This window comes from Cavia porcellus, unplaced genomic scaffold (genome assembly GCF_034190915.1).
Source record: "Cavia porcellus strain 051 isolate PalLab524CR breed Dunkin Hartley unplaced genomic scaffold, mCavPor4.1 scaffold_21, whole genome shotgun sequence".
Classification (NCBI taxonomy): Eukaryota; Metazoa; Chordata; class Mammalia; order Rodentia; family Caviidae; genus Cavia; species Cavia porcellus.
The window spans coordinates 7,829,135-7,852,176 of NW_026947504.1; the positions used below are offsets into that span (position 1 = coordinate 7,829,135).

General features: G+C 33.6%; 1 protein-coding gene across 9 annotated transcripts in view; it reads left to right on the plus strand.

The window, feature by feature from the left end:
* Ankhd1 (ankyrin repeat and KH domain containing 1) overlaps positions 1–23,042 on the plus strand; it is a 125,268-nt gene that overhangs the window by 84,329 nt on the left and 17,897 nt on the right. For 6 of the 9 annotated variants that reach the window (XM_063232209.1, XM_063232210.1, XM_063232212.1 and 3 more), the window contains exons 15-26: positions 1,416–2,174; positions 8,492–8,637; positions 8,957–9,068; positions 9,624–9,769; positions 10,500–10,642; positions 11,155–11,368; positions 13,193–13,368; positions 13,610–13,772; positions 16,323–16,418; positions 17,373–17,489; positions 21,287–21,461; positions 22,415–22,868. In XM_063232209.1, the coding sequence (XP_063088279.1) occupies positions 1,416–2,174; positions 8,492–8,637; positions 8,957–9,068; positions 9,624–9,769; positions 10,500–10,642; positions 11,155–11,368; positions 13,193–13,368; positions 13,610–13,772; positions 16,323–16,418; positions 17,373–17,489; positions 21,287–21,461; positions 22,415–22,868 (2,701 nt within the window). Of the gene's footprint in view, positions 1–1,415; positions 2,175–2,941; positions 6,872–8,491; positions 8,638–8,956; positions 9,069–9,623; positions 9,770–10,499; positions 10,643–11,154; positions 11,369–13,192; positions 13,369–13,609; positions 13,773–16,322; positions 16,419–17,372; positions 17,490–21,286; positions 21,462–22,414; positions 22,869–23,042 lie in introns of those variants that run through there. The other 3 variants (XM_063232215.1, XM_063232216.1, XM_063232217.1) reach the window with 2 other exon arrangements.

Consider the following 23,042-nt stretch of genomic DNA (forward strand, 5'->3'; position numbering starts at 1 on the left):
TTTGGTACTTTTGTCATCCTCTTTAGAGCGTTTTAACATCTAAAGGGTACTTTTTTTTAACTAGAATTTGAAAATCATTTTCAATATATTAGATGATTTTATTTTTAAAATTCTTAACCCATGGTATTCACATAAACTGCAATCCAAAAGAATAGGTAACTATTAATTTACCTATTTCTTTTTAAAAAATTTTATTGTTGTTGAATTTACGAATCATACTACTAACTCATTTTAAATGTACAATGTAATGAGTTAGTAAATTTACTCAGTTGTGTGACCACCACCATCATCTAGGAACAATTCCATCACCCTACAAAGATCTCTTGTGCTTATTCGTAATGGGAGCTTCCTTCCAACTGCTCATGGCCAAGGCAGTTACTCTTCTGTCTGTCCCTATAGATTTACCTTTTCTCCTTAGAGATATAAATAGAATTGCAATGTATGGAAGCCATTTGTGCTTGTTTGACATTCTTGAGGTTGATCCATGTTGTAGCATGTGTCAATAATTTGTCCTTGTTACTCAGTAGATCTAGTTTATCCTAAGCATGACTAAACCCTGAATTTGCTGCAGAGTTATATATCAAAAAGTATATTTCTTTCATTTCATGTCAAGATCATAGGACAATGACTATAACAATTTTCATCCAACTTGCTATGAAGGGATAACTTAGATATAATTAATACATTAAAATAATACATATTGCCTTTGTATTTAATATGCAGTGTCAGTTTGAGTAATCGTATATGAGAACTCTGATACTCTACTAAGAATATTCATTGTTTACCTCACTGAACTTTATTATCCTTGAGATACAAATTTAATATAGTGTTCAAATATACAAGTATCAGAGACTTATTTAATGGAGAATTTTAATAAGGTAATATCTTGAGATAAACTAATTTCACATTATATTTTAATACAAGAGAAATATTTTGAAAGTTAAAAAGTTCTTTTCCATACTTTGATCCTTAAGTTTGGTTCCTTTAGTTTCACAATGAAAATGTGAAAAGAACAGTTGTTCTAAGTAGGCTGTGGAGCAGACATTAACATTAATGTTATTCTCAGCTGTATTTTGAATTGTATTAGATTTGAGATTTTTTAAAAGTTCAGTCTAATCAGCAAAAAATTTGAGATTCTTCTGTTTTTCTTTTCTCCTTACCCTTGTCTTTCTAAAATTCTCCTACCCTTCAGAGTAAGTTATTTGAAAAATTCACATTTTTTAAAAAATTTGCAACAGCACAGTTTATGCTGAGTGAAACAGATGAAATAGTAGAGGCTAACACTGGTGTGACTCTGAAAATTCATTCTCTGACATTCGTTATAATGGTTTGGGGAGGGAAGTCCATGTGTGTTGGGGAGGGATGCTTTTTTTTTTATAGCATGGCACTTTTTCAAACATTTTTCGTGTGCTTAGGTACATCCAAGCAGAAGTCCAGTTCCCTGCAGGTAGCAGATCAGGACCTACTGCCACCTTTTCACCCATACCAGCCTTTGGAGTGCATAGTAGAGGAGACTGAAGGCAAGCTGAATGAACTGGGACAAAGAATTAGTGCTATTGAAAAGGCCCAGCTTAAGTCTTTGGAGTTAATTCAAGGTGAACCTCTGAACAAAGATAAGATAGAAGAACTTAAAAAGAACAGAGAAGAACAAGTCCAGAAGAAGAAGAAAATACTGAAAGAACTGCAGAAAGTGGAAAGGCAATTGCAGATGAAAACACAACAGCAATTTACCAAAGAATACTTGGAAACCAAAGGTCAGAAAGACACAGTGTCTCTGCACCAGCAGTGCTCTCATAGAGGAGTCCTCCCAGAAGGAGAAGGAGCTGGTAGTCTTCCAGAGGATCACTTTTCAGAATTACCTCAGGTTGACACAATCTTATTTAAAGATAATAACGATGATGATGAGCAGCAGTCTTCACCATCGGCAGAGCAAATTGATTTTGTCCCAGTCCAGCCTTTATCACCTGCACAGTGTAACTTTGCCAGTGACTTAGGTTCTAATGGGACAAATTCTCTTGAACTACAGAAATTATCAGGTAATCAGCAAATTGTAGGACAGCCTCACATTGCTATTACTGGCCATGATCAGGGGCTGTTAGTGCCAGAACCAGATGGACTAATGGTTGCAACTCCAGCCCAGACGCTTACCGACACTCTTGATGACCTGATAGCAGGTGGGTTAAGAAATATATCTGTAATAATTTCTCTTTAATCTGTGTGATCAACTTCTTTACATACCCTTCCAAAAACACAGACTTTGTACTATTCCACTTTAGAACTATTTTGTAAAATTACTCATTTCTTGAGTTATTTTAAAAGTGAATTCAATGGAGTTCAATAGCACTAACCCATAAAAATGTTTCTCTCTCTCTCTCTTCTCTCTTGTCACATTTTGAAGGCAAAATAAATAAATAATGTTTATTTCAGACCATTAATATAAAAGCCACCCTCTCGAAAGAACTCTCAAAGTGCAATTTCTTTATAGGTTTTAGAGTTATCTGTGTACGACTATATATCAAAATATTCCTCGAGGTGATTTTCATGTTTGGAAATCATAATTTTAATATCACACTGCTTTTTTTTATAATGTTACCAGACCAATTTAATTATTTTTAACTAAATGAAATGTTCAGAGAAATTCTATGTATTAAGATTTGTGGTTAGAAGATTAAATATAAATTATCATCACTTAGAGATTGGAATTCTAAACCTTGGTGAAAGCATACAGATACACCAAACATACAGATAGCTCTACTCTTTCTGTCTTTCACACACACACACACACACACACACACACACACACACACACACACAAACACAGAAAGAGAAAAAAAAAAAAGCCCTGATAAAATATATGTTTCTGTTTATTGTTGTGTGGAAAATTACAACTAGATATGAAATGAGGTGCACAAGTTTACTTTCCCTTTCATTGTCCTTGCAGCAGTGGGAAAACAGTGCAATTAATCATTTACCTTCCTAAAGATGGCTGGTGAATGTATCACCTCCATGAGAGCCCAGTTCAGAAATGCAGCCAGAATGGCTGTTGACAGTGGATGAAGATCAAGAACTAAGATGTAGCTGGAGTGATATTCAAAGGCAGGCCAGTCCTCTGTCTCTTGATTGCAACATTTTTTTTCCTTACTGTTGTCTGTTTCCTCATGTCATACTCTCCTCCTCTCATCCTGATTATGCTATCCCAGTTTCCTCTTTCTTTTGTGAGCCTTTTTAGTCTTCCTAATCATTACTGAATCTTTTAAAATGTGGAGTAAGATTTCTTAAATTAGGAATTTTATTGGGCATGTGTATAACTTCCATTGGCTACAGAATTATGATATTGCTTTGCGAATCCTCTGATATGTAATAGGTATAGCTGTGTAGAAGAATGTTTTGGTGGTTTTAAAGAAAATTAAAGTGTTGGGGAATGTTTTAAAAAGTTAGGCTCTTTATTGTTTAATTTGGAGTTTTGTATTTCTCAGCACACAGCCACTTAACTCAAACTTTGTACTATAGCATTAAACAAACATTGTGAATAAACTTTTTGTAGTTCTAATTCATAATCTGGGTAAAAAGATATTGGAACGTGAAATATGATTATGAATAATAATGACCAAACTAGTAACTTGAAAATAACATTTTTAAGACTTATGGTTCTGTAAGTAGCATTATGTTCCTAATTAATTACTCAGTTTATAGTTATGAAACATATATTACTGGTCAAGACAGAACCTTTTTTAAAAGAGTAAAAATTGTAGAGGCAGAGCATGATGACACATGTAATCTTAGCTGTTCAGGAATCTAAAGTGGGAGAATCAAAAGTTAGAGCCCTGTTTAGGCAATTCAGCAAGATCCTTTCTCAAAATTTAAAAAATAAAAATAAAAAGGACTAGGGATATGGCTAAGTAGTAGAATGCTTACCTAGCATGTGAATGGCTCTGGGTTCACTCCCCAATACCACATGACTGTAGAAATAGATCAAAAGGGAACTTGTAGGTGTTAAATGTTATGGTAATACTTAGATGACTTTTATAGGAAAAGCGTTTATTTCACTGAAGTATTTGTTAAATGGTAATGCCTTTCACAAAGTTCTCATGAAACTTTAAAAAACGAGCTTAGGAAATTTTTGAAATTATATATAATGTTAATATGAACTAATAAACTTATGTTAAACATTAATACTTATCACATTTTATAGTATTCTCTTATTGATGAATTTTAACATTTAAATCAGCCCAGTAAGTTAAAAATTAATTTCATATAAAGTCCATTTGTATGAAAGTTATGTCTGAAATACATGGCAATAACTGTATTTGTTCAAGATAATCTCACTCAAAATTTAAAATAATTATTGTTTCCAAATCTAAGTTTCTGTTAATTTTCTCAATCAAAGATAAAAGAGATTAGATTAAGACCTAATTCAACATTGTAAAATACAATAATATATTGACAGGAGAATAGAGCAAGCCACAGATACTGTTAATTTTACCTAAATTGAATTCTCATTCACGTTTCATAAAAGAGAATAATCTATATGTTAAAATTTTATTTTAGAGAATATATGTAGTAGCAATAAAGCTTGCTGTTTTACCTTGGAAATAACTGTCATGGTGAGTCGATTGTATACATAATTCGTGTCATGTCTTGATTAGCTGAATAACAGCCTTTTAGTATGTAGTCCTATAGACGACATTCTTGATGTAGTCCTAAATAGAACATATATGTTTTCTCTTGATTAGGAACATGTTTTGTCAAGTTGTTTTCTTTTGAAAGTGAGTGTTGGATTTTTACTAGTTACCATAGTAGCAAAAGTTCATATGTCTAGAAATTTAAAGTGATTTAAAGAAACTGAAAATAGTTTTGACCATTGAGCAGTTTTTAAAAATTTCATTCCTAATATATAAAGAAAACTGGTTAAATATCAATTTCTTTACATTTACTGAGCATTTATGGACCAAGTGCTATCCTAAATGGTTTATGTTATATTATCTTACAGGCTATTTGTAATTATCTTAAAAAAATAGGTGCTGGCCAGGGATTTGGCTCAGCGGCATAAGCATCTGCCTGGTAAGCGCGAGGCTGTAAGTTCAATCCCTGGTACCACAAAAAAAAAAAAAAAAAGAGTAGAAAAAAAAATAGGTCCTTTTCCCATCTATTTTCTTATTAAAAAGAGAAGCTTAGGGAAATGAAGTTGCTAATAATTGCCAGTATTCAAACTCAATTCAGCCACATTTTAAAATCTTAGATCTAGCCAGGTGTGGTGGCATATCCCTATAATACCAACTGTTCAGGAGAGTGTAGCAGGAAGATCTTAAGTTCAATTTCATTCTGAGCTATTTAGTGATACCCTGGTTCAAAATTTTTAAAAAAAAGTTAAAAAGCTGGAGTTGTAGTTCAGTGTGATGACCTTGGGTTCACTCCCTAGCGCTAAAAACATTTTTAAAATTTTTTTTTAAAAATATGGCTGTAGCTCAGTGCTACATGACCTGCCTAGTAAGATTTTGGACTTTTTGGTGTCTTGTTACTATTGACACCCTTACATGCTGTCCTAAATTTCATTTTTAACAAATGTTGGTTTAGGGCTCGGGATGTAGCTCAGCGGCAAAGCACCTGCCTAGTAAACCTGAGGTCATGAATTTGATTCTTGGTACAAAAACAAAATAAAAACAAAGACGTGCTAAACAAATGTTAATTTAAGTAACTGCAATTGTCAGTGTAGGTTAAGAATTTTTAAAAGCTGGGTGTGGTAGCACACACCGATAATCCCAGCACTTGGGAGACTGAGGCGAATCTTTGCAAGTCTGAGACCAGCCTGGGTAACAAAGTGAGCCCAAGGCCAGCCTGAACTGCATAAAGAGACCCTGTCTCAAAATAACAAAACAAACCAAAAAATTTTTAAAAATTATAAAATTTTATTTTGAGAGCATTTGCATTAAATAAGGCATAGTGGCACACACCTGGTAATCCCAGTAATCTGGAGGCTGAGGCAGGAGGATTGCCTCGTGTGCAAGAACATACTGAAATACATACCAAACATTTCTCTCACTCTCTCAAAAAAAAATCCTCTAATTCTAGTATTTTATTTTTAGTCTTTTATTTAAATGAAGCTAGTTAATAATAGTTACTTTTATAGAACAGATTATAGCAATTAAATTTCTTTTAAAAATCATATAACATATCTTTGTACCCCTGGTAATAAGAATTTAAAAAATAAGATTTATTCCATACCACCTATAAAACCTTTTCTTCAGATTCATAGATCAAATTAATCTGGGTGTGGTGGCACATACCTGTCATTCCAACTACTACAGACTGAGGCAGGTCCATTATAAGTTTGAGGCTAGCCCAAGAAACTTAGATACTCTGTCAAAATAAAAAATAAAACAAGGCCTACGGATATAGATCAGTGAGACAGCAACTCTAGGTTTGATCTCCAGTACCATTTTTTTAAAAAGTCAGAATAGTATTGCTAGTTCTTCTATACCCCATTTTAGACTATTGAATAAATTTATTTTAAATTATACAGTAATCTTCATGGTAGTGGTCTTAGTCATTTTCAAACATAATTCATTCCAGGTAGGATACATTTTAGGATTTATAAAAATGTCAGCATTCTGGTATAATGTCCTCAAATTATAGCCTTTTTTCCACATGTACCTTTTAAATCTCTTGCTATTTTCTGATTTTATTTTTATAACTTTTCATTTGTAATTAATTCTATTAAAGTCACTTTCTATTGAATGTTTCTGACTGTCATTATTGCAAGGAGACAAAATGCTTCTAGGATAATGTAGTACAAAAATGTACAATAACTGATGTAACAATATATTTTTGGTAAAAGAGCTGTTAAATACATAAAAGTATACTTTAAAATTCACTCTGTAAAGAAGTCTTTCATTGCATAATATTCCAACATAACATGCCAAACATTTAAAAAATTTTAAATATGTGCTTTTCATAATAAAAAAGATAACATGAATAAACAATGACAGAAAAGTAGTTCTTTACTAAGATATAGCATAACAGAAATTAGACTATTCACTGTTATTAAAGTGCTACATATCTATAAAGTGTGGTGATTTTTTGTGAGTTTGTTTTTTGAGCTATTTTCCAGACAAAGCAACTCTTCTAAGGAGGTACAACAGAATAGTGTCTTCTTTTTGTGTAATAAAAAATTTTAAAGCTTTGTTTTTGTTATGCATGTTCTCATAGGTGAAACAAGTATATATAATAATCATTCCTATTTATAACTGGATAGTTGAATTAAGTTACATATATGGTGATTACATTTACCAAAATTTGTACTGACAAGATGGTTTTATATATTGGTGGGGAATGGCTTATACAGAAACACAACTAGGCATTTTAAACTTTGCTAAGTTATTTAAACTAGCATCTTAGTAAACTGAGTCATTCCTACTTGCTGTGAACCTTGATTGAGATCAGTTATACCAAAATCCTTATATTGGGACACAGTATATTTGATTGGGATTTAGTCATATCAAATGCTCAAAAAAAATCACTTTCTAACAGTTGAAATCCTTACATTTTCCTTTAAGTCTTTTGTGACTTTTAATGTGAGTGTAAATGTAAGGTTATTGTCATTACTGAAGCTTCATTTTTTTATAGTATTGATGATTATGTTTTTTTCTGACTGTTTTCTAGAGTGAATAGTTTTCATTTTTTACACAGTGAATGATAGTACTGTCTTTAAAGTATCTGATAATTACTTTTATTGAGCACTCATCATGTGCCAAACACTGTGTTAAATGCTTTAAGTAACATTATCTCATAAACTGTCACAACGTCTGAGATAGGTCCTGTTATTTCTTCTGTGGGTCAGGTTCCATATCCTATGAAATTTTAGAAATATTCAAAGATGTAAAAGATATAACTTTCAATTAACTTTTCAAGCGCCATATTTTTTAAGTTCATAAAGTTGCAGTGTTCATTTTTAAAAAGTTTCTCCCCAACACTGATTTAACAAATTTTGAAAGTAAAAAGCACATATTATGTAAGAAATATTCTAACTTCTTCCCTTCCTTCTCTTTTTTATTCTGTGTTATCCGTAGGGTGTTTTTATCTTATTAGATAAACTAAGATGTATAATTTTTTTTAAGTTGGAAATTATATTACTCTTGACAATGTAAAAAGCTGTTATTTATTGTATATGCACTACATATCAAGCACTGTGTTAGGTATTTTTGTGCATTGTCTCAAGTGACCTTTGAAACAGCTTTCTAAGACAGGTGCTATTATTATCCTCATTCTACATATAAAGAAAATTAAGGCTCAGACAAGTTTGATTACTTGCTCAAATTCAGAAGGTCAGTGGTAGAACTGGGAATCCAATTATAGCTTTTCCTGATTCCAAAACTTGTGATTTAACCTTTATAGTATATTACTTACTGTGGAAATTTTTTTTTTTGTGCTTTTCTATGTACACACAACCTTACTTTTTAAAATGAAATTTAACAATATGAATGTTGTTTTTCAGCTGTGAGTAGCAGAGTGCCCACTGGTTCAAATAGTTCCTCTCAGATCACAGAATGTCTTACACCTGAATCCTGTTCACAGACTCCAAGCAATATGGTTCCCCAACCTATGCCCCTGGTGTATCCTTCAGTTGACATTGATGCTCATGTGAGTAGACTGATTTAAACTTATTTTGCATATTTTAATTTTGTTTGGAAAGGAAAATTATCACCGTATATTCATAATGAAGCAAAATATTATCTCTTCAACTGAAAAATTTTGTAACAAAAAGTAACATTTTTAGGCCAGGCTTGATGGTACATACCCATAGTTCCAGTTTTAAGGAGGCTGAGGCAGAAGAATCATCCAAAAGTTTAAAGCCAGCCTTGGCTACATAGCAAGTTCAGGGCCAGGCTGAACTACGTGGTGAGACCCTGTCTCAAAAAACAAAAATTCCAATAAGTAACATTTTTTCTTCTTTTCCTAGACTGAGAGCAATCATGACACAGCATTAACACTAGCTTGTGCTGGTGGTCATGAAGAACTTGTATCTGTACTTATTGCACGGGATGCTAAAATTGAGCACAGAGACAAAAAAGGTAAGTGTCAGTCTCAAATAAAATCTAAATGTAGTTACATCAGAAAATAGTTGTAGCTTTTTTATTACCTGTAATTCTTACCCTGTCTCAGTGAGAAGATGAAGCAATATCCAGTTTTATTAATCTACAGAACCAAATAATTCTCTAAAAATTTATTTTAGACATGAATCATGAGTCTAAGTCATAGAGTTGAGGGTGTTGCTCAAAGGTAAAAGTCTTACCTAGCATGCTTAAGGATCTGGATTAGGTCCTTAACCAACACACATGCACGCCAAAAGTGTGCCTGCTCTTTTCCTTAATCCTGAGGTAGTTCATACAAGAGCATCAAAGTTCATTGTGACTATAGATTTTAATAGTTTTTATTAACTTAGCCTTTCCATTTTGTCAGGTATGTTTAGATTTTTGTTAATAACAAATTAGTTTTAAAGTAGTTTTATGCTAGAAAGTTATCAATTACTGTCCTGAATTTTTTTTTTTAAATAAAGTAACAGAATTAAAAACAGTGGCTTTAAAATAAATAAAACCCACAAATTTCATTTTTATTTTCTGCTTTAGGTTTCACACCACTGATCTTGGCAGCAACAGCAGGGCATGTTGGAGTTGTTGAGATCCTTTTGGATAAAGGTGGAGATATAGAAGCACAATCTGAACGAACTAAGGATACTCCACTTTCATTAGCATGTTCTGGTGGACGTCAGGAGGTATGTTAATTTTCACTTTGTATTTTGACATGTTCCACGTAGTTTCTGAGGAGTGGGATACTTTTGTTAAGTTTAATGGGCATAGCAAATGTTTTTTTTTTTTTTTGTACTGGGGATCGAACTCATGACCTCACATTTGCCAGGCAGGTGCTTATGCCGATGAGCTAAATCTCCAGCCCCAGCAAATGTACATTTAAGGAATTTGCTTCTTTTTTTCTTTTTTCTTTTTCTTTTTTTTTTTTGTCTTTTTCCTTTTTATTGGTCCCGGGGATCAAACTCACGACTGCCTGTTTGCAAGGCAGGCGCTTATGCCGCTGAGCTAAATCCCCAGCCCCGGAATTTGCTTCTTGCCCTTAAGGGTAAATAAAAATTACTTTTACATTTATTGGGGCTGAATGAACTATAATTCTAATACATGTGAAATTTAAATTTACCCTTCAACAGTTGGAAATGTCATTCTTCCAACAGTCTAAAATATATTCAGCCTGGTGGTGCACGCATGTAATCTCAGCACTTGGGAGGCTGAGGCAGGTGGATTACCATGTGTTCGAGGCCAGCCTAGGCAACATAATGAGTTCAAGGAGAGCCCGAACTACATAGTAAGACCCTTTCTCAAAAACAAAATTATCATATTTGGACAAAGAGGTTATTAGGTCCTGTATATTTGTGCTTCCTTCATTGTAAGTTGAGCCTTTGCTGTGAACTGTGTTTCTCTGTTTATACTTTGCAGGTGGTAGACTTGCTGCTGGCTCGAGGTGCAAACAAAGAGCACAGGAATGTGTCTGATTATACACCCCTGAGTCTAGCTGCATCTGGAGGATATGTCAATATCATTAAGATTCTGCTTAATGCTGGGGCAGAAATTAATTCAAGGTATCATCTGTTTATTCATTTTATTATTCATGGATACTAAGTTATTACTTTAAAGTTGTGTCTTCCCCTAAATGTTTGCACAAAAGCATTATTCCAAAAAGTTATTCCTATAATCTTAGTTTATTTTAATGATATGGCCTCTTTTTTTTTTTTTTTTTTTTTTTATCTTTTTCCTTTTTTTATCGGTACCAGGGATCGAACTCACGACTGCCTGCTCCCAAGGCAGGCGTTTATGCCGCTGAGCTAAATCCCCAGCCCCGATATGGCCTCTTTTAAAGAGGTCTCATTACAAAAAGTATTTTGTTGGCTGTAATGAAAACTTACAACCCTAAAGTAGGAATTATGTTTTAAATTGTGAGATTTTCCTATTCCTTATTGGCCTAAATAAATAAAATCTATTTATCAGTCTTAGAGATCTTTCTTTTTACTGAAACATTTTTGTCTCAAATGCTTTTTTAAAAATAAAAACAACATATTATTTTAATTTTCTAAGCATCTCTCCCCCCGCTTAGGACTGGGAGTAAACTAGGTATTTCTCCCCTGATGTTGGCTGCGATGAATGGACACGTTCCTGCAGTGAAACTGCTTCTTGATATGGGTTCAGACATTAATGCTCAGATAGAGACCAATCGGAACACGGCTCTCACACTGGCCTGTTTCCAGGGCCGAGCAGAAGTAGTGAGTTTGCTTCTGGACCGCAAAGCCAACGTTGAACATAGGGCAAAGGTAAGCATTTTATAATTTATCAGCTATTTCAGAAACAGTTCTCATAGAAAGAACATGGCATTTCAACTCAAACTGTATATAATGTTTTAAATTATTGTAAGTTAATTGACTCAGTGCAGATTTGGTGAATTACTTTGTATAGTAGTCATTTACCCCTTGACCATGTATGACTTTTTTTTAGGAAAGTAGAGAAGAGATTCACTACATTCCCCACCTCAGCCTTGGATACCTTTTTATTGACTTTGTAGCTTGCAATTTTTGTTTATTTGTGTTTGTTTTGTTTTGAGACAGGGGCTAGTTATGTAGGTCAGGCTAGCCCTGAACTCACGATGTAACCCAGGCTAGCTTCAAACTTGTGGCAATCTTCCTACCTCTGCTTCTTGAGTACCAGGAGGATAGTAATGTACTGCCATGCCAGGCTTAGCAATTTTTAAATCTAATATTATTTTGTACTAACTTTTAATGCAGGTTTTTTTTGGTTTTGTTTTGTTTTGTTTTTTGTACCAGTGGCTGAACTCATGACCTTGTGCTTGCCAGGCATGCATTTATGCCACTGAGCTAAATCTTCAGCCCTTAATACAGATTTTAAAACAACTTACTTCTTTTAAGGAGGCAAGTGCATGTTGTCATTAGTGTAAAAATTCCAAGCAAAAAAATTAGTTCATGGATTATAAACTTAAGAGCTAAAATCTAGTATTGAGTATTCATTTGTCTTTTTGTTTGTCTGAGACCAAGTCTCATTGTGTAGTTCAGGCTGGTCTTGAACTGACTATGTACTGCAGACTGGCCTTGAACTCACAGTGATCCTCTTGCCGAAGCCTCCGAAGTGTTGGGATTATAGGCACGCACCATCATGCCTAGTTTAAAATCTAGTTTGACCAATAAAAGATTCTGACAACTTCTTGATTGTTTGTTGTTTAGAAAATATGAGCCAGTATACTTATGATTTGAATCCCTTTCTTCAAACTATCAGGCTCTGAGAACCATAGAAAAACGTAGCTTGTGTGGTATTCTTTAGCAATCATTTCAAATTGTAAAGGTTTGAAGGAAATTTGATATTTTCTCCCTGAATTCCATTAATTATATTTCTTAAAATTTACATCCTTTTAATCTAAAAAATCAGGTGTTTTCTCTCAGATTTTTTTTTATCACACAAAGAGAAAAGAGCCTTTCCTGTTACCTAGTTTGTTTTTTTTCTATTATAACTATTAATTGTGGCCTACTTACCTATTAAAAGTCCTAGAGAAATCCATATTGCTTTGGGAATGTTATCAGAAAATATCTTTTAACAAAAAAGTTTGAGATTAATGTACAGAAGGTACATATGCAAAAAAACTTAGAAGTGATAGTTTATTTTTAAAGTTTCCATTTTGCAATGAAATTACTATACTAAATTTTTAACTGTATAGAAGTTAGAAAATAGTTTCTTTTTGTTTTTGCAGAAGGTGATAGATTGTAAATGAATTCACTCTGGCATGTGTAACTGAATTCACTTGATACTTGGTAAAATTTAAAGTAGAATATTGCTTAGCTATTGTTTCTGAGTAGGGATTGAACTCAGGGCTTTTACACTGAGCTACTTCCCACATGTTCTTTTAATTTTTATTCTGAGATTGGATCTTACTAAGTTGCTAAGTTGCCCGGGCTGAGCTCAAACTTGTCATCTTCCTGCCTCAGCCTTCAAGAGTCCTGAGATTACAGGGGTGCACCACCATGCCTGGCTTGTTTCCTTCTTATAAGAGAAGTAGAATCCTCAGTAGCTTTAATCTCCTCAAGAAATTGTATCATATAATTGTATAATTTATAATTTATTGGATTAAACAGACTGGTCTTACCCCCTTGATGGAAGCTGCTTCTGGAGGATATGCAGAGGTTGGAAGAGTTCTCCTTGATAAAGGAGCAGATGTCAATGCCCCTCCTGTGCCTTCCTCAAGAGATACTGCTTTAACGATAGCGGCAGACAAAGGTCACTATAAATTTTGTGAGTTGCTGATTAACAGGTAAGCAATATTCTATACATATACATATATACATATACATATACACAGAGAGAATTTCTCGTGGTCCCCTTCATGTTTCAGTCTTCATAGTAAATAAAGTTGTTCTGTTTTATTGATATTGTAAAGTATAGATTATTTGCATTTTTGTTTGCATTTTTTTTTAACAAGATAAGATGACAAAGGAAACAAAATGTTGGCCTTTTCTTACAGCAAATAAACTATTTACATTCTTTGTTTATAGGGGAGCCCACATTGATGTTCGTAACAAGAAGGGAAATACACCACTTTGGTTGGCCTCCAATGGCGGTCATTTTGATGTAGTCCAGTTACTTGTGCAAGCAGGTGCTGATGTGGATGCAGCAGATAACCGGAAGATCACACCCCTTATGTCAGCATTTCGCAAGGTAATTTGATATGGGAGGGGAGAATAACATTTAGTAATTTTAAAACTATTCTAAGTTGAAACCATGTGAGAAGGAACATTGAATATATTTCTGTACAATAGCCACTGCTGTCTTTCCATTTTTTGTGGCTAAACATGAAAGCTATGTGATAGTTTACTGTACACAACTTTATTGTTGAATCCATGATGATTTTTATATTTTTGTACATAAAACATGCATTTAATAAAATTTACTATATGCAGATGGATATTTTCTCTACTGAGGATGGAAAAAAAGGAGTAAACTTTCATAAAAACTTATACTTCCTATTAAAAATACTCAGTTGGCTGCTATACTTTAAAAAGCCTTTATGATAATTAACTTTATGAGGACTTTAAGACAAACAAATGAATCCAATGCTGGCAAAAAGGGAGCAAGAGGGAAGGGGAAAATGAGAAGAATTTAGATGTGTTGTATACTTGTAGCAATTCCCTACAACAATGTAATCATTACGTACAGCAAACATGTACTAATAAAAGATTTTTAAAAATTTAATGCCTTCCCATAGCAATTAATGATGAGCTGTAAACTATTTAACATGGCCTACAGAGCCCTCCATAATTTGATTCATGTTAACTAATTATTCACTTTATCTTCCTTGTTGCTTGCTACATTGAATAGTCACTGGCCTGGAATGCACTAAATGTTTACCTGCCTTTACACACAGGTTTTCTTTCCCTAAGATGTCTTCCCTTGTTGTTTATCTGGTTTACCTCTCTACTTATCTTTAGATCCCATTTTAAATATAACTTTTCAGATTCTTTCCCAATACTCAAAAAAGGTTCTCTTTTGTAGTTGAATTTTTATTTTTTCTGGCCCAGGTGTAATTACTATTCAAACATTTATTTACTCCTATTTTCCGAATAGGAAATCCAATAGGGGACTGTCTCTTTCACCATTGTTTCTACTGAGTTGTTTGGCACAATGCCTGACACAAACTAGGTACTCACTAAATAGCTATTTAAGGATAGCACAGCAGTGATAGATGGATGGATAGGTAGATAGATAGATACATAAGATAGACACAAAGACAGGAATTATTTTTTTCAGTGCTAACGTTTTCCCCAGGGCCTTACATATGCTAGATAAGCAGTTTATCACTGAGCTATACCTCATCCTCTAATATGTTGCGTTTGGTTTGGTTTGGTTTGGTTTTTGTTTGCATCACTGGGGATTGAATTCAGGGCTCCACATCACTTCAGATTATATGTTTACAAAAAAAAATCATAAAATATTTTCTAACCAGGTATAGTGGTACCTATCTGTAACCCCAGCATCCAGGAGGCTGAGACAGGAGTATCGTCGTGAGTTCAAGGCCAGCCTGAACTACATAGTGAGACTATGTCTCTGAAAACAGACGAAATTTAATAGAATTAAATAGACAGTTCTTTATAAAAAAATTTTTAATTGAAGTATAATTTACATGTAGTGAAATGTATAAATCTGAAGGTACATACTTTAGTGAATTTTCATAAATACATACACCCATGTGAACCACACCCAATAAAGGTATGCAGTACCTCCATAACAACAGAAGGTTTGCAGCCACTTTTTTCATGTTTTTTGTTGCTTTTTTTTGTCTTTCGTTATTTTATGAAAGAATAAAACAAAATTTTATAACAGTAAGAGACTAACAATAGTTTATACACCATATATCTGAATCTTCAAATATCAGAGTAATTCTTGAGGATGTTTTAGAACCTTATAATAGGAGAGGATACTATGCAGGCTTGGCTATATTAAAATAGCTATGCGTAGAATTTAATACAATCATTCAGTTCCTGATCATGGCATTTGGACAGTGTGATCCTGGAAGTCGTAGGTCTCAGAAAAATATGATGATCCATCTTATTTATTTAGTAAGGCAGAATTAAAATAATGCTTTGAAATCTAGAAAATACTTTTTGTTATACTGAAGCTTCTTTCTTGTTGCTGGGTTATACTTTACTTATTGAGACAAGTAAAGGGGATCAAATCCAAGACTCTTGAACTGAATGACACCCCCAGTTTTTTTTTTATTATTATTGTTTTTAATTTTGAAACAGGGTCTTGCTAAGTTGCTCTAGTTTTTTTATTGACAGGTTTATTCTAGGAGATACTGTTTTCAGTGAAAGTTTCTCCACTTCCTCTTTTTATTATTTTTGAGACAGGATCTCACTATATAGTTTTGGTTGACTTTAAATTCACTATGTAGCCTCAAACTCAGGCTGGCCTTGAACTCCTGGTGATCTCCCTACCTCGGCCTCCCGAGTGCTGGAATGCAAATGTGTGCTACCATACCTGGCTTTGTTTTCCTACTTTCTATAGTGGTTATATTAAATTCAAAACAAATATTTTTTGGTCTACTATATATTCCTGCGCATGCTGTATTTATCTTTGCTTATAAACTGAATACTTACTTTAATTTAAATATTAAATCTAGTGCTTATCTTAAGAGGTTTTTTGTCAAAAGTCATTAAGAATATAGGCAAAATTTCAAGGATTTTGTGTTTTTTGTTGTGCTTCTCACAGGGTCATGTAAAAGTTGTTCAGTATTTGGTGAAGGAAGTCAATCAGTTCCCTTCTGATATAGAATGTATGAGATACATTGCAACAATTACAGATAAGGTAAGTTTCTTATGCTGTTAAGTCACATTTTTGTTATTTGTGGAATGACGGGGTGATTATATCTTGAATATAGTGAATATTCAAATTTTTACAATTTATTACACTAAAAGAGCAAACAAACTTGTCCGATCCTTCTTGCCACTTATTGAAAATATTTCCGGAAGTGCTTCTTGAGTATCTTTATAAGGTTTGATCAAAAATAAGATGAATGCTTCTGCCAGGTGCTATCCAACGAAAAGGTAGACTCATAAAAACATTACAGTGTGTGTTCTTCCACTTTATTCACTGGAGCTGACACTGTGTGACTTCTGGCTCTTCCCCAAAAGGACCCTGGAAGGTAAATGATTTAAATCAATTCAGGGGTTTGAAGCAACCATGACAGCACAACATTCAAGAAAGAGGACTTCCCAAACTGCTTCAGAAAGGAGCAAGAGTGATCAATGTGAATGATGAATGTGAGGGAGAATATTGACAGAGATCAATGTCAATGTATCTTTTACTGTAATAAATTTTTACAATTTCAACATTCACTGTATTTTTCAATCATATCTCATAGGCCAAGATGTTCAATTAAAAACTTACTCTTTTTGTTCTTGAAGAAGGCAAAAGCGTATACCTATGCCTTACTTTCTCCATTTGCAAAGTAGATCGGTAAAAAAATTTTTGATAGTGTATGTTAACATTACTTTTATGGACCACATGCTATTGGGCTGACTTGATTACTAAACCACCAACCTGATTAGGTCTTCTAAAAACACAAATTTCTTGGGAAAAATATGTATTTTGATAAAAGAATGATACAGGACTAGACCCAGGACAGATTATCTTGGCTGAGTGAATTTTCAGTTACGGGTGCTATAACCCTTGGACTTGTGGTTTCTTATTAGCTCCACTTTTATTTGACCTTATGTGTTACATATTATTATGTTTATGTAATTCCATTTCCCACTGTAGGAGTTATTGAAAAAATGTCACCAATGTGTTGAGACAATTGTAAAGGCTAAAGACCAACAGGCTGCAGAAGCAAATAAGAATGCAAGTATTCTTTTAAAGGAACTTGACTTGGAAAAGGTAAGTGAGAAAAATAATTTTCTAAAAATTGTTGAAGATCAGCTAAAATAAAATTTCACCAGTGTGACAAATAATCTTAAAATATGGTGCAGAGGAAATGGTTGCCTGAGCTATCATGCATAAAAGATATTTTGACATTATATAAATCAGGGACTAAAGATGGGTATGGTGGCTTACGCCTGTAATCCCAGCACCCTGGAGGCTGAGACAGGAGGATTGTTGCGAGTTCAAGACCAGCCTGGGCTACAAAGTTTGCTCAAGGCCAGCCTGAACTGCATAGCGAAACCCTGTCTCAAAAAGACGCACAATAAAATAAAATGAGGGACTAGATTTTGAGCAAGATTTACCAAATGACATTACTGCCTAGGTGATTTTATTATAAATCTGAAAAAAAATTAGTAAAGTATTAGAAATTTTATTTTATTTATTTTTTTAAAGTGTAAAATCTGGACCAATAATGGCAAACCTTTTAGAGCCTTCAATAACAAATATTCTGTGACATACATGCAATAGGTTCACCACCACTGATCTAAGATGTAAGCTGTTTATTAGACTCCCTATTACAAACTAAATGACACATATCTTAGGATTTATGGCAAATGGAAAAAGTTCTAAAAGGATTGACTTTCTGAGGCTTTCTCTGTTGACCTTGAAAGTGACAGTGGTGATATGGAATGTAGAAATTATACTAAATGAAGAAAATACCACGATTGTATTTATGTAGAGTTATGCTAAGACTGCAAGGAATAGCTTAACATGGAGTGGTTTTAATGATTTTAAAAATTGGTCATTTTGAAATGGACTAAAATTTTGTTACTAGTTTTTAAAAAACAGTAAAATAAAGACAGACGAAATTTGATTCTAAATCAATGAGATTTTTAAAGAAAAATAGAACCCAGAATAAGAAATGGTTACATTATCTGAGCACATTGAAAGAGTGAAAGGATTACTTGAGCCCAAGAGTTGAAGTCTGGGCAACATAGCAAGACCCCCATCACAAAAAAAGCAAACAAAAGTAAAGAATGAAAAATATTAATGTATGAATGGACAATTTCTCAGAAAACGAAAATGTCCAATAAGCAGAGAATGCTCAACTTCATTAATAAAAACTGTACAACAAAACAACGGCTTAGGTTTTCATTTCTCTTGTGTATACACTTGAGAAGGAACTGCTGTGTCATATGGTAATTATGTGACTAATCATTTGAGGGACAGCCAGATTGTTTTCCAAAGTGACTGTGCAGCATTTTATAGTCCTGCACATAGAATATAAAGTTTTCAGTTTATCCACAGCTTCACTACACTTTGGGATTGAGGAGTCTGGGAATTACCTATATCCCCAGTCCTTTTTTAAATTGAGTCAACAATGGTTACCATTGCTGACTTGCCCAAATGGAACTTAAACTTGCAATCCTCCTATTTTAGCCTCTCAAGTACCAGGATTTCAGGTATGCACCACTATACCAAACTTGTTACTACCTTTTTTTTTTTTTTTGAAGACAAAGTCTGACTATGTAGTTCAGGCTGGCCTTGAACGCTCAGCAATCCTCTTGTCATCCTCCTGAATGCTAAGGTTATAGGCTTATACCATCACATGCAGCTCTGTTATTACATTTTTATTAGTTCATGCTAACACTACATAATGTTTACACTTATTTAATGTATGGAATTGGTACATGTACATAACATATCTTAATTTGTTTATTCTGTTTCTCTTTCCTCCTTTCATTTCTTGACTCTCTTCCCATTTGAGAAAAATCTATTTCCCTATTCCTTATTTTCTATATTTTATTTTACTTTCCTTATTTTCCTTATTTTCTATATTTTATTTACATTTGTGTATTTTCTTTGGAGAAACATCTATTAAGTGCTTTTCTTTAAAATCTTTATTAAAGGGGCTGGGGATTTAGCTCAGCGGCATAAGCGCCTGCCTTGCAAGTGTGTGGTCATCCGAGTTCGATCCCTGGTACCGATAAAAAAGAAAAAGACAAAAAAAAAATCTTTATTAAAGAATAATTGAGAAATAAACATTATCTATTTAGGACTCGGTGCTTTAACAGTCTAATTTTTTAATTTTATTTAAGGAGGAAAAAAAACAGAAAAAGGGTACAAGTTATACAGAATTTCAGAAAAAATACAGTAGGAAATCACTAGTTGATAGATTACATATTGTCATCTTGGAAATAGTTGTTCAAGTTACAAAATTAAAGCATATAAAGTGGACATTCAAACAGTGAGACTGCAAACAGTTCTGTTCAATGATCTAACAAAACTCAGTGATATGGTTATTTATCTTATACACTTAAATATACATGCAGTTATGTCCTTTAGAGCACTTTCTTTTCCTCTCTTTTGTACAATGACAATTACACATTTTGGGTTTTATTACTCCCACAGTTCTTATTACTTTTTTTTTTGAAGAGAGTAAAACCAAATGTGACATAACAGAACAGAGTCAGTCAAATCAAAAGGATGGACATAATACATAATGTAAAAACAAAATACAATGTAATCAACAATGGTTACCATAATGCCTCTTGCTATCTTAAAAAGAATTGCCTGTATCATCAGTTATAATAAAATTGAACAAACAGTAAAGAACAAAACCAATAAAACCAAAACATTGGAGACATTACAGGACTTCAAAAGAAGATAATAGTTAACCAGAATGGGCGTCATAATGAATTTTATTGTCTTCACAGTTGTTGCCTATACTCTCGAACTTGGTACTATCAAGCAAAACAGAATAGAGTAAAATCAGTTAAAACAAGATGGTGAGAGCAATACAGGGTTTCAAATCAAGTTAATAGGAAATCAAAGTGGGTTACTGTAATATATCCTGCTATTTTTAATTTATTTTTCTCTTAATTAAAAGGATAAAAATGAAAAAGTAAATAATAAAAAAAGGAGGTTGAGCTAAAAGAGGGCATAACAACAAGCGCAGGTCAAAACATAACCATTAGGGGCTGGGGATTTAGCTCAGCTGCATAAGCGCCTGCCTTGCAAGCAGGCAGTCGTGAGTTTGATCCTCGGTATCGATAAAAATGAAAAAAACAAAAATAACCATTTAAGCAAAATAGTGTTTCACCACAAGATAATCCCAACATACCATAGTGTCTCTTTTCTTGAAATATTTGTGTATAACTTCATATACTGTGACATTAAACATATCAAGACAATGTAAAACGGTTCAAGAGAATGACAGTATTACAGGGTATTTAGAATCAACAAACAGAAAATGAACAATGATTTCTGTATAATCTCCTTGTCTATAAAAGTTTTTGTTAATGTTATCACTTATAATAAAATCCAATAAGATACAACCTGTTAAGACTGATGGAGACAGAAGAACAAAAGCTTGATGGGACTTCAAAACAAGATGATACTAAATCAGCACTAGCTATTATGATGTCTTGTTTTCTCCAAAATAGCTGTTCCTACCATCCAACCTTCTCTGCCTCACTTCTGTTGGGTTCTTTTTCTAACTGTCTAATTTTTAGTTAATAGTCTTTTCATTATTGAGATGAAGAGTCTAGATACATGTATCTTATCAGATGTATGATTCATAAACTTTTTCCCCCATTTTATGTGTTTTGCTTTCTTGATGGTTCTTTTGAAGTCCAGCAGTTTTTATTTTTGTTGACGTATGGTTAAGTTGGGTTTTGTTATTTTTATAAATGTGTTTTGAAAATGACATCTGTAGGAAGCCCTGGGTATCATGAACAAAAGTGTCATTTCATTTGTTATTGTAGATAACTGCATTATTAGTAACATGACATACATTATTTCATCTGCAGTCAAGAGAAGAGAGCAGAAAGCAGGCTCTCGCAGCTAAAAGAGAGAAAAGAAAAGAAAAGAGAAAAAAGAAAAAAGAGGAACAAAAAAGGAAACAGGAAGAAGATGAGGAAAACAAACCCAAGGAGAATTCAGAACTACCAGAGGATGAAGATGAAGAAGAGAATGATGAAGATGGTGAGAATAACTCATCTGAATTAGTTATGTTTTCCTGTTTTAGCCTCAGTATGAGTGTTTTTTGCACTAGTTAACTCGTTAAGAATTATTTTAGTCTAAAATTGATAACTGACTTTTATAGTAAATTCAAATGTTTTATAAGTTGATACATATAAACAGAGGTGAGAAGGCAAGCATATAATTTGAAGTAATTCAATTATAATTTAAGTTACCTTCTGAAACATAATATATATATTAAAAGCAATATAATATAAGGGTTGGGTTTGGTGGCACATGCCTGTAATCCCAGCACTTGGGTGGCTGAGGCAGGAAGATTGCTTGACTTCAAGACCAGTCAGAGCTCCACATTGAGTTCAAAGCCAGCCTGGACTATACAACATGACCCTGTCTCAGAGAAAGAAAAAACAAAACAAAACAAAAAACAATATAGGGATTTACCAGCCTTTCTTCTGGTTCTTCTCTACCTTTAACTCCTCTGCTTAGAAAGTAGAAAAAGATACAGTTCCTCAATAAACTCATAACTCAGGTTCAGGTTTAAACTACAGAGGGTATATATGTTAGGAGAGACAGGGTTCATTACTCTCAAGAGTTGTTTATGGTGCCATCTGCTAGTGCTTATAGTAAGCAAATAATGCTGCTTTACTTGAATTCTAGTTCTGAAATGCTATTTGAAAAATTTCCTAAATTCAGACTAAATTATGGTTTTTGCCTAATTCATCAGATTAACATTTCAGAGTTTATCAGTATTAATGGTGAATAAATTGTATACCAACTTAGATACTAGGTTATATCATATATTAGTTCTAGTAATAGCCAACATTACTTATTAGTGAACACTGGTAAAGGGAAACTGACCTAAAGGATTGAATTACTATAAATTATTATATTTTATGACAATTTGTTTTAAGATCTGTGGCTCTGAATGTGCCTTTTATCTGTTTTTATAATTCTAGTGGAGCAAGAAGTTCCCATAGAACCTCCTAGTGCAACTACCACCACCACAATTGGAATCTCTGCAACATCTGCAACATTCACAAATGTATTTGGGAAAAAAAGGGCCAATGTGGTGACAACACCCAGCACCAATCGGAAAAATAAGAAGAATAAAACAAAAGAAACCCCTCCTACAGCACATTTAATTTTGCCAGAACATATATCTTTAGCACAGCAAAAAGCAGATAAAAATAAAATAAATGGAGAACCTAGAGGTGGTGGTGCAGGTGGGAATAGTGATTCAGATAATTTGGACAGCACAGACTGCAACAGTGAGAGCAGTAGTGGTGGTAAAAGCCAAGAATTAAATTTTACTATGGATGTGAATTCTACTGGTGATAGGAGGTACCCCTCACAGCTCCTCAATTCCCAAGAAGAAAAGACAATTGCAACCACTCCCAAAACTCAAACACGGTAAATTTTTCTGATGTGTTATCTCAATGTTCACTTTCCATTTTCATTCCTGGCACACAAATTTGAAGTACAAAACTCCCCACCCTGAGAGCTGGGCATGGTGGTGCCTACCTGTAATCCCAGCACTCAGGAGTATGAGGCAGGTGGGTCACCATGAGTTCACAAGCATCCTGG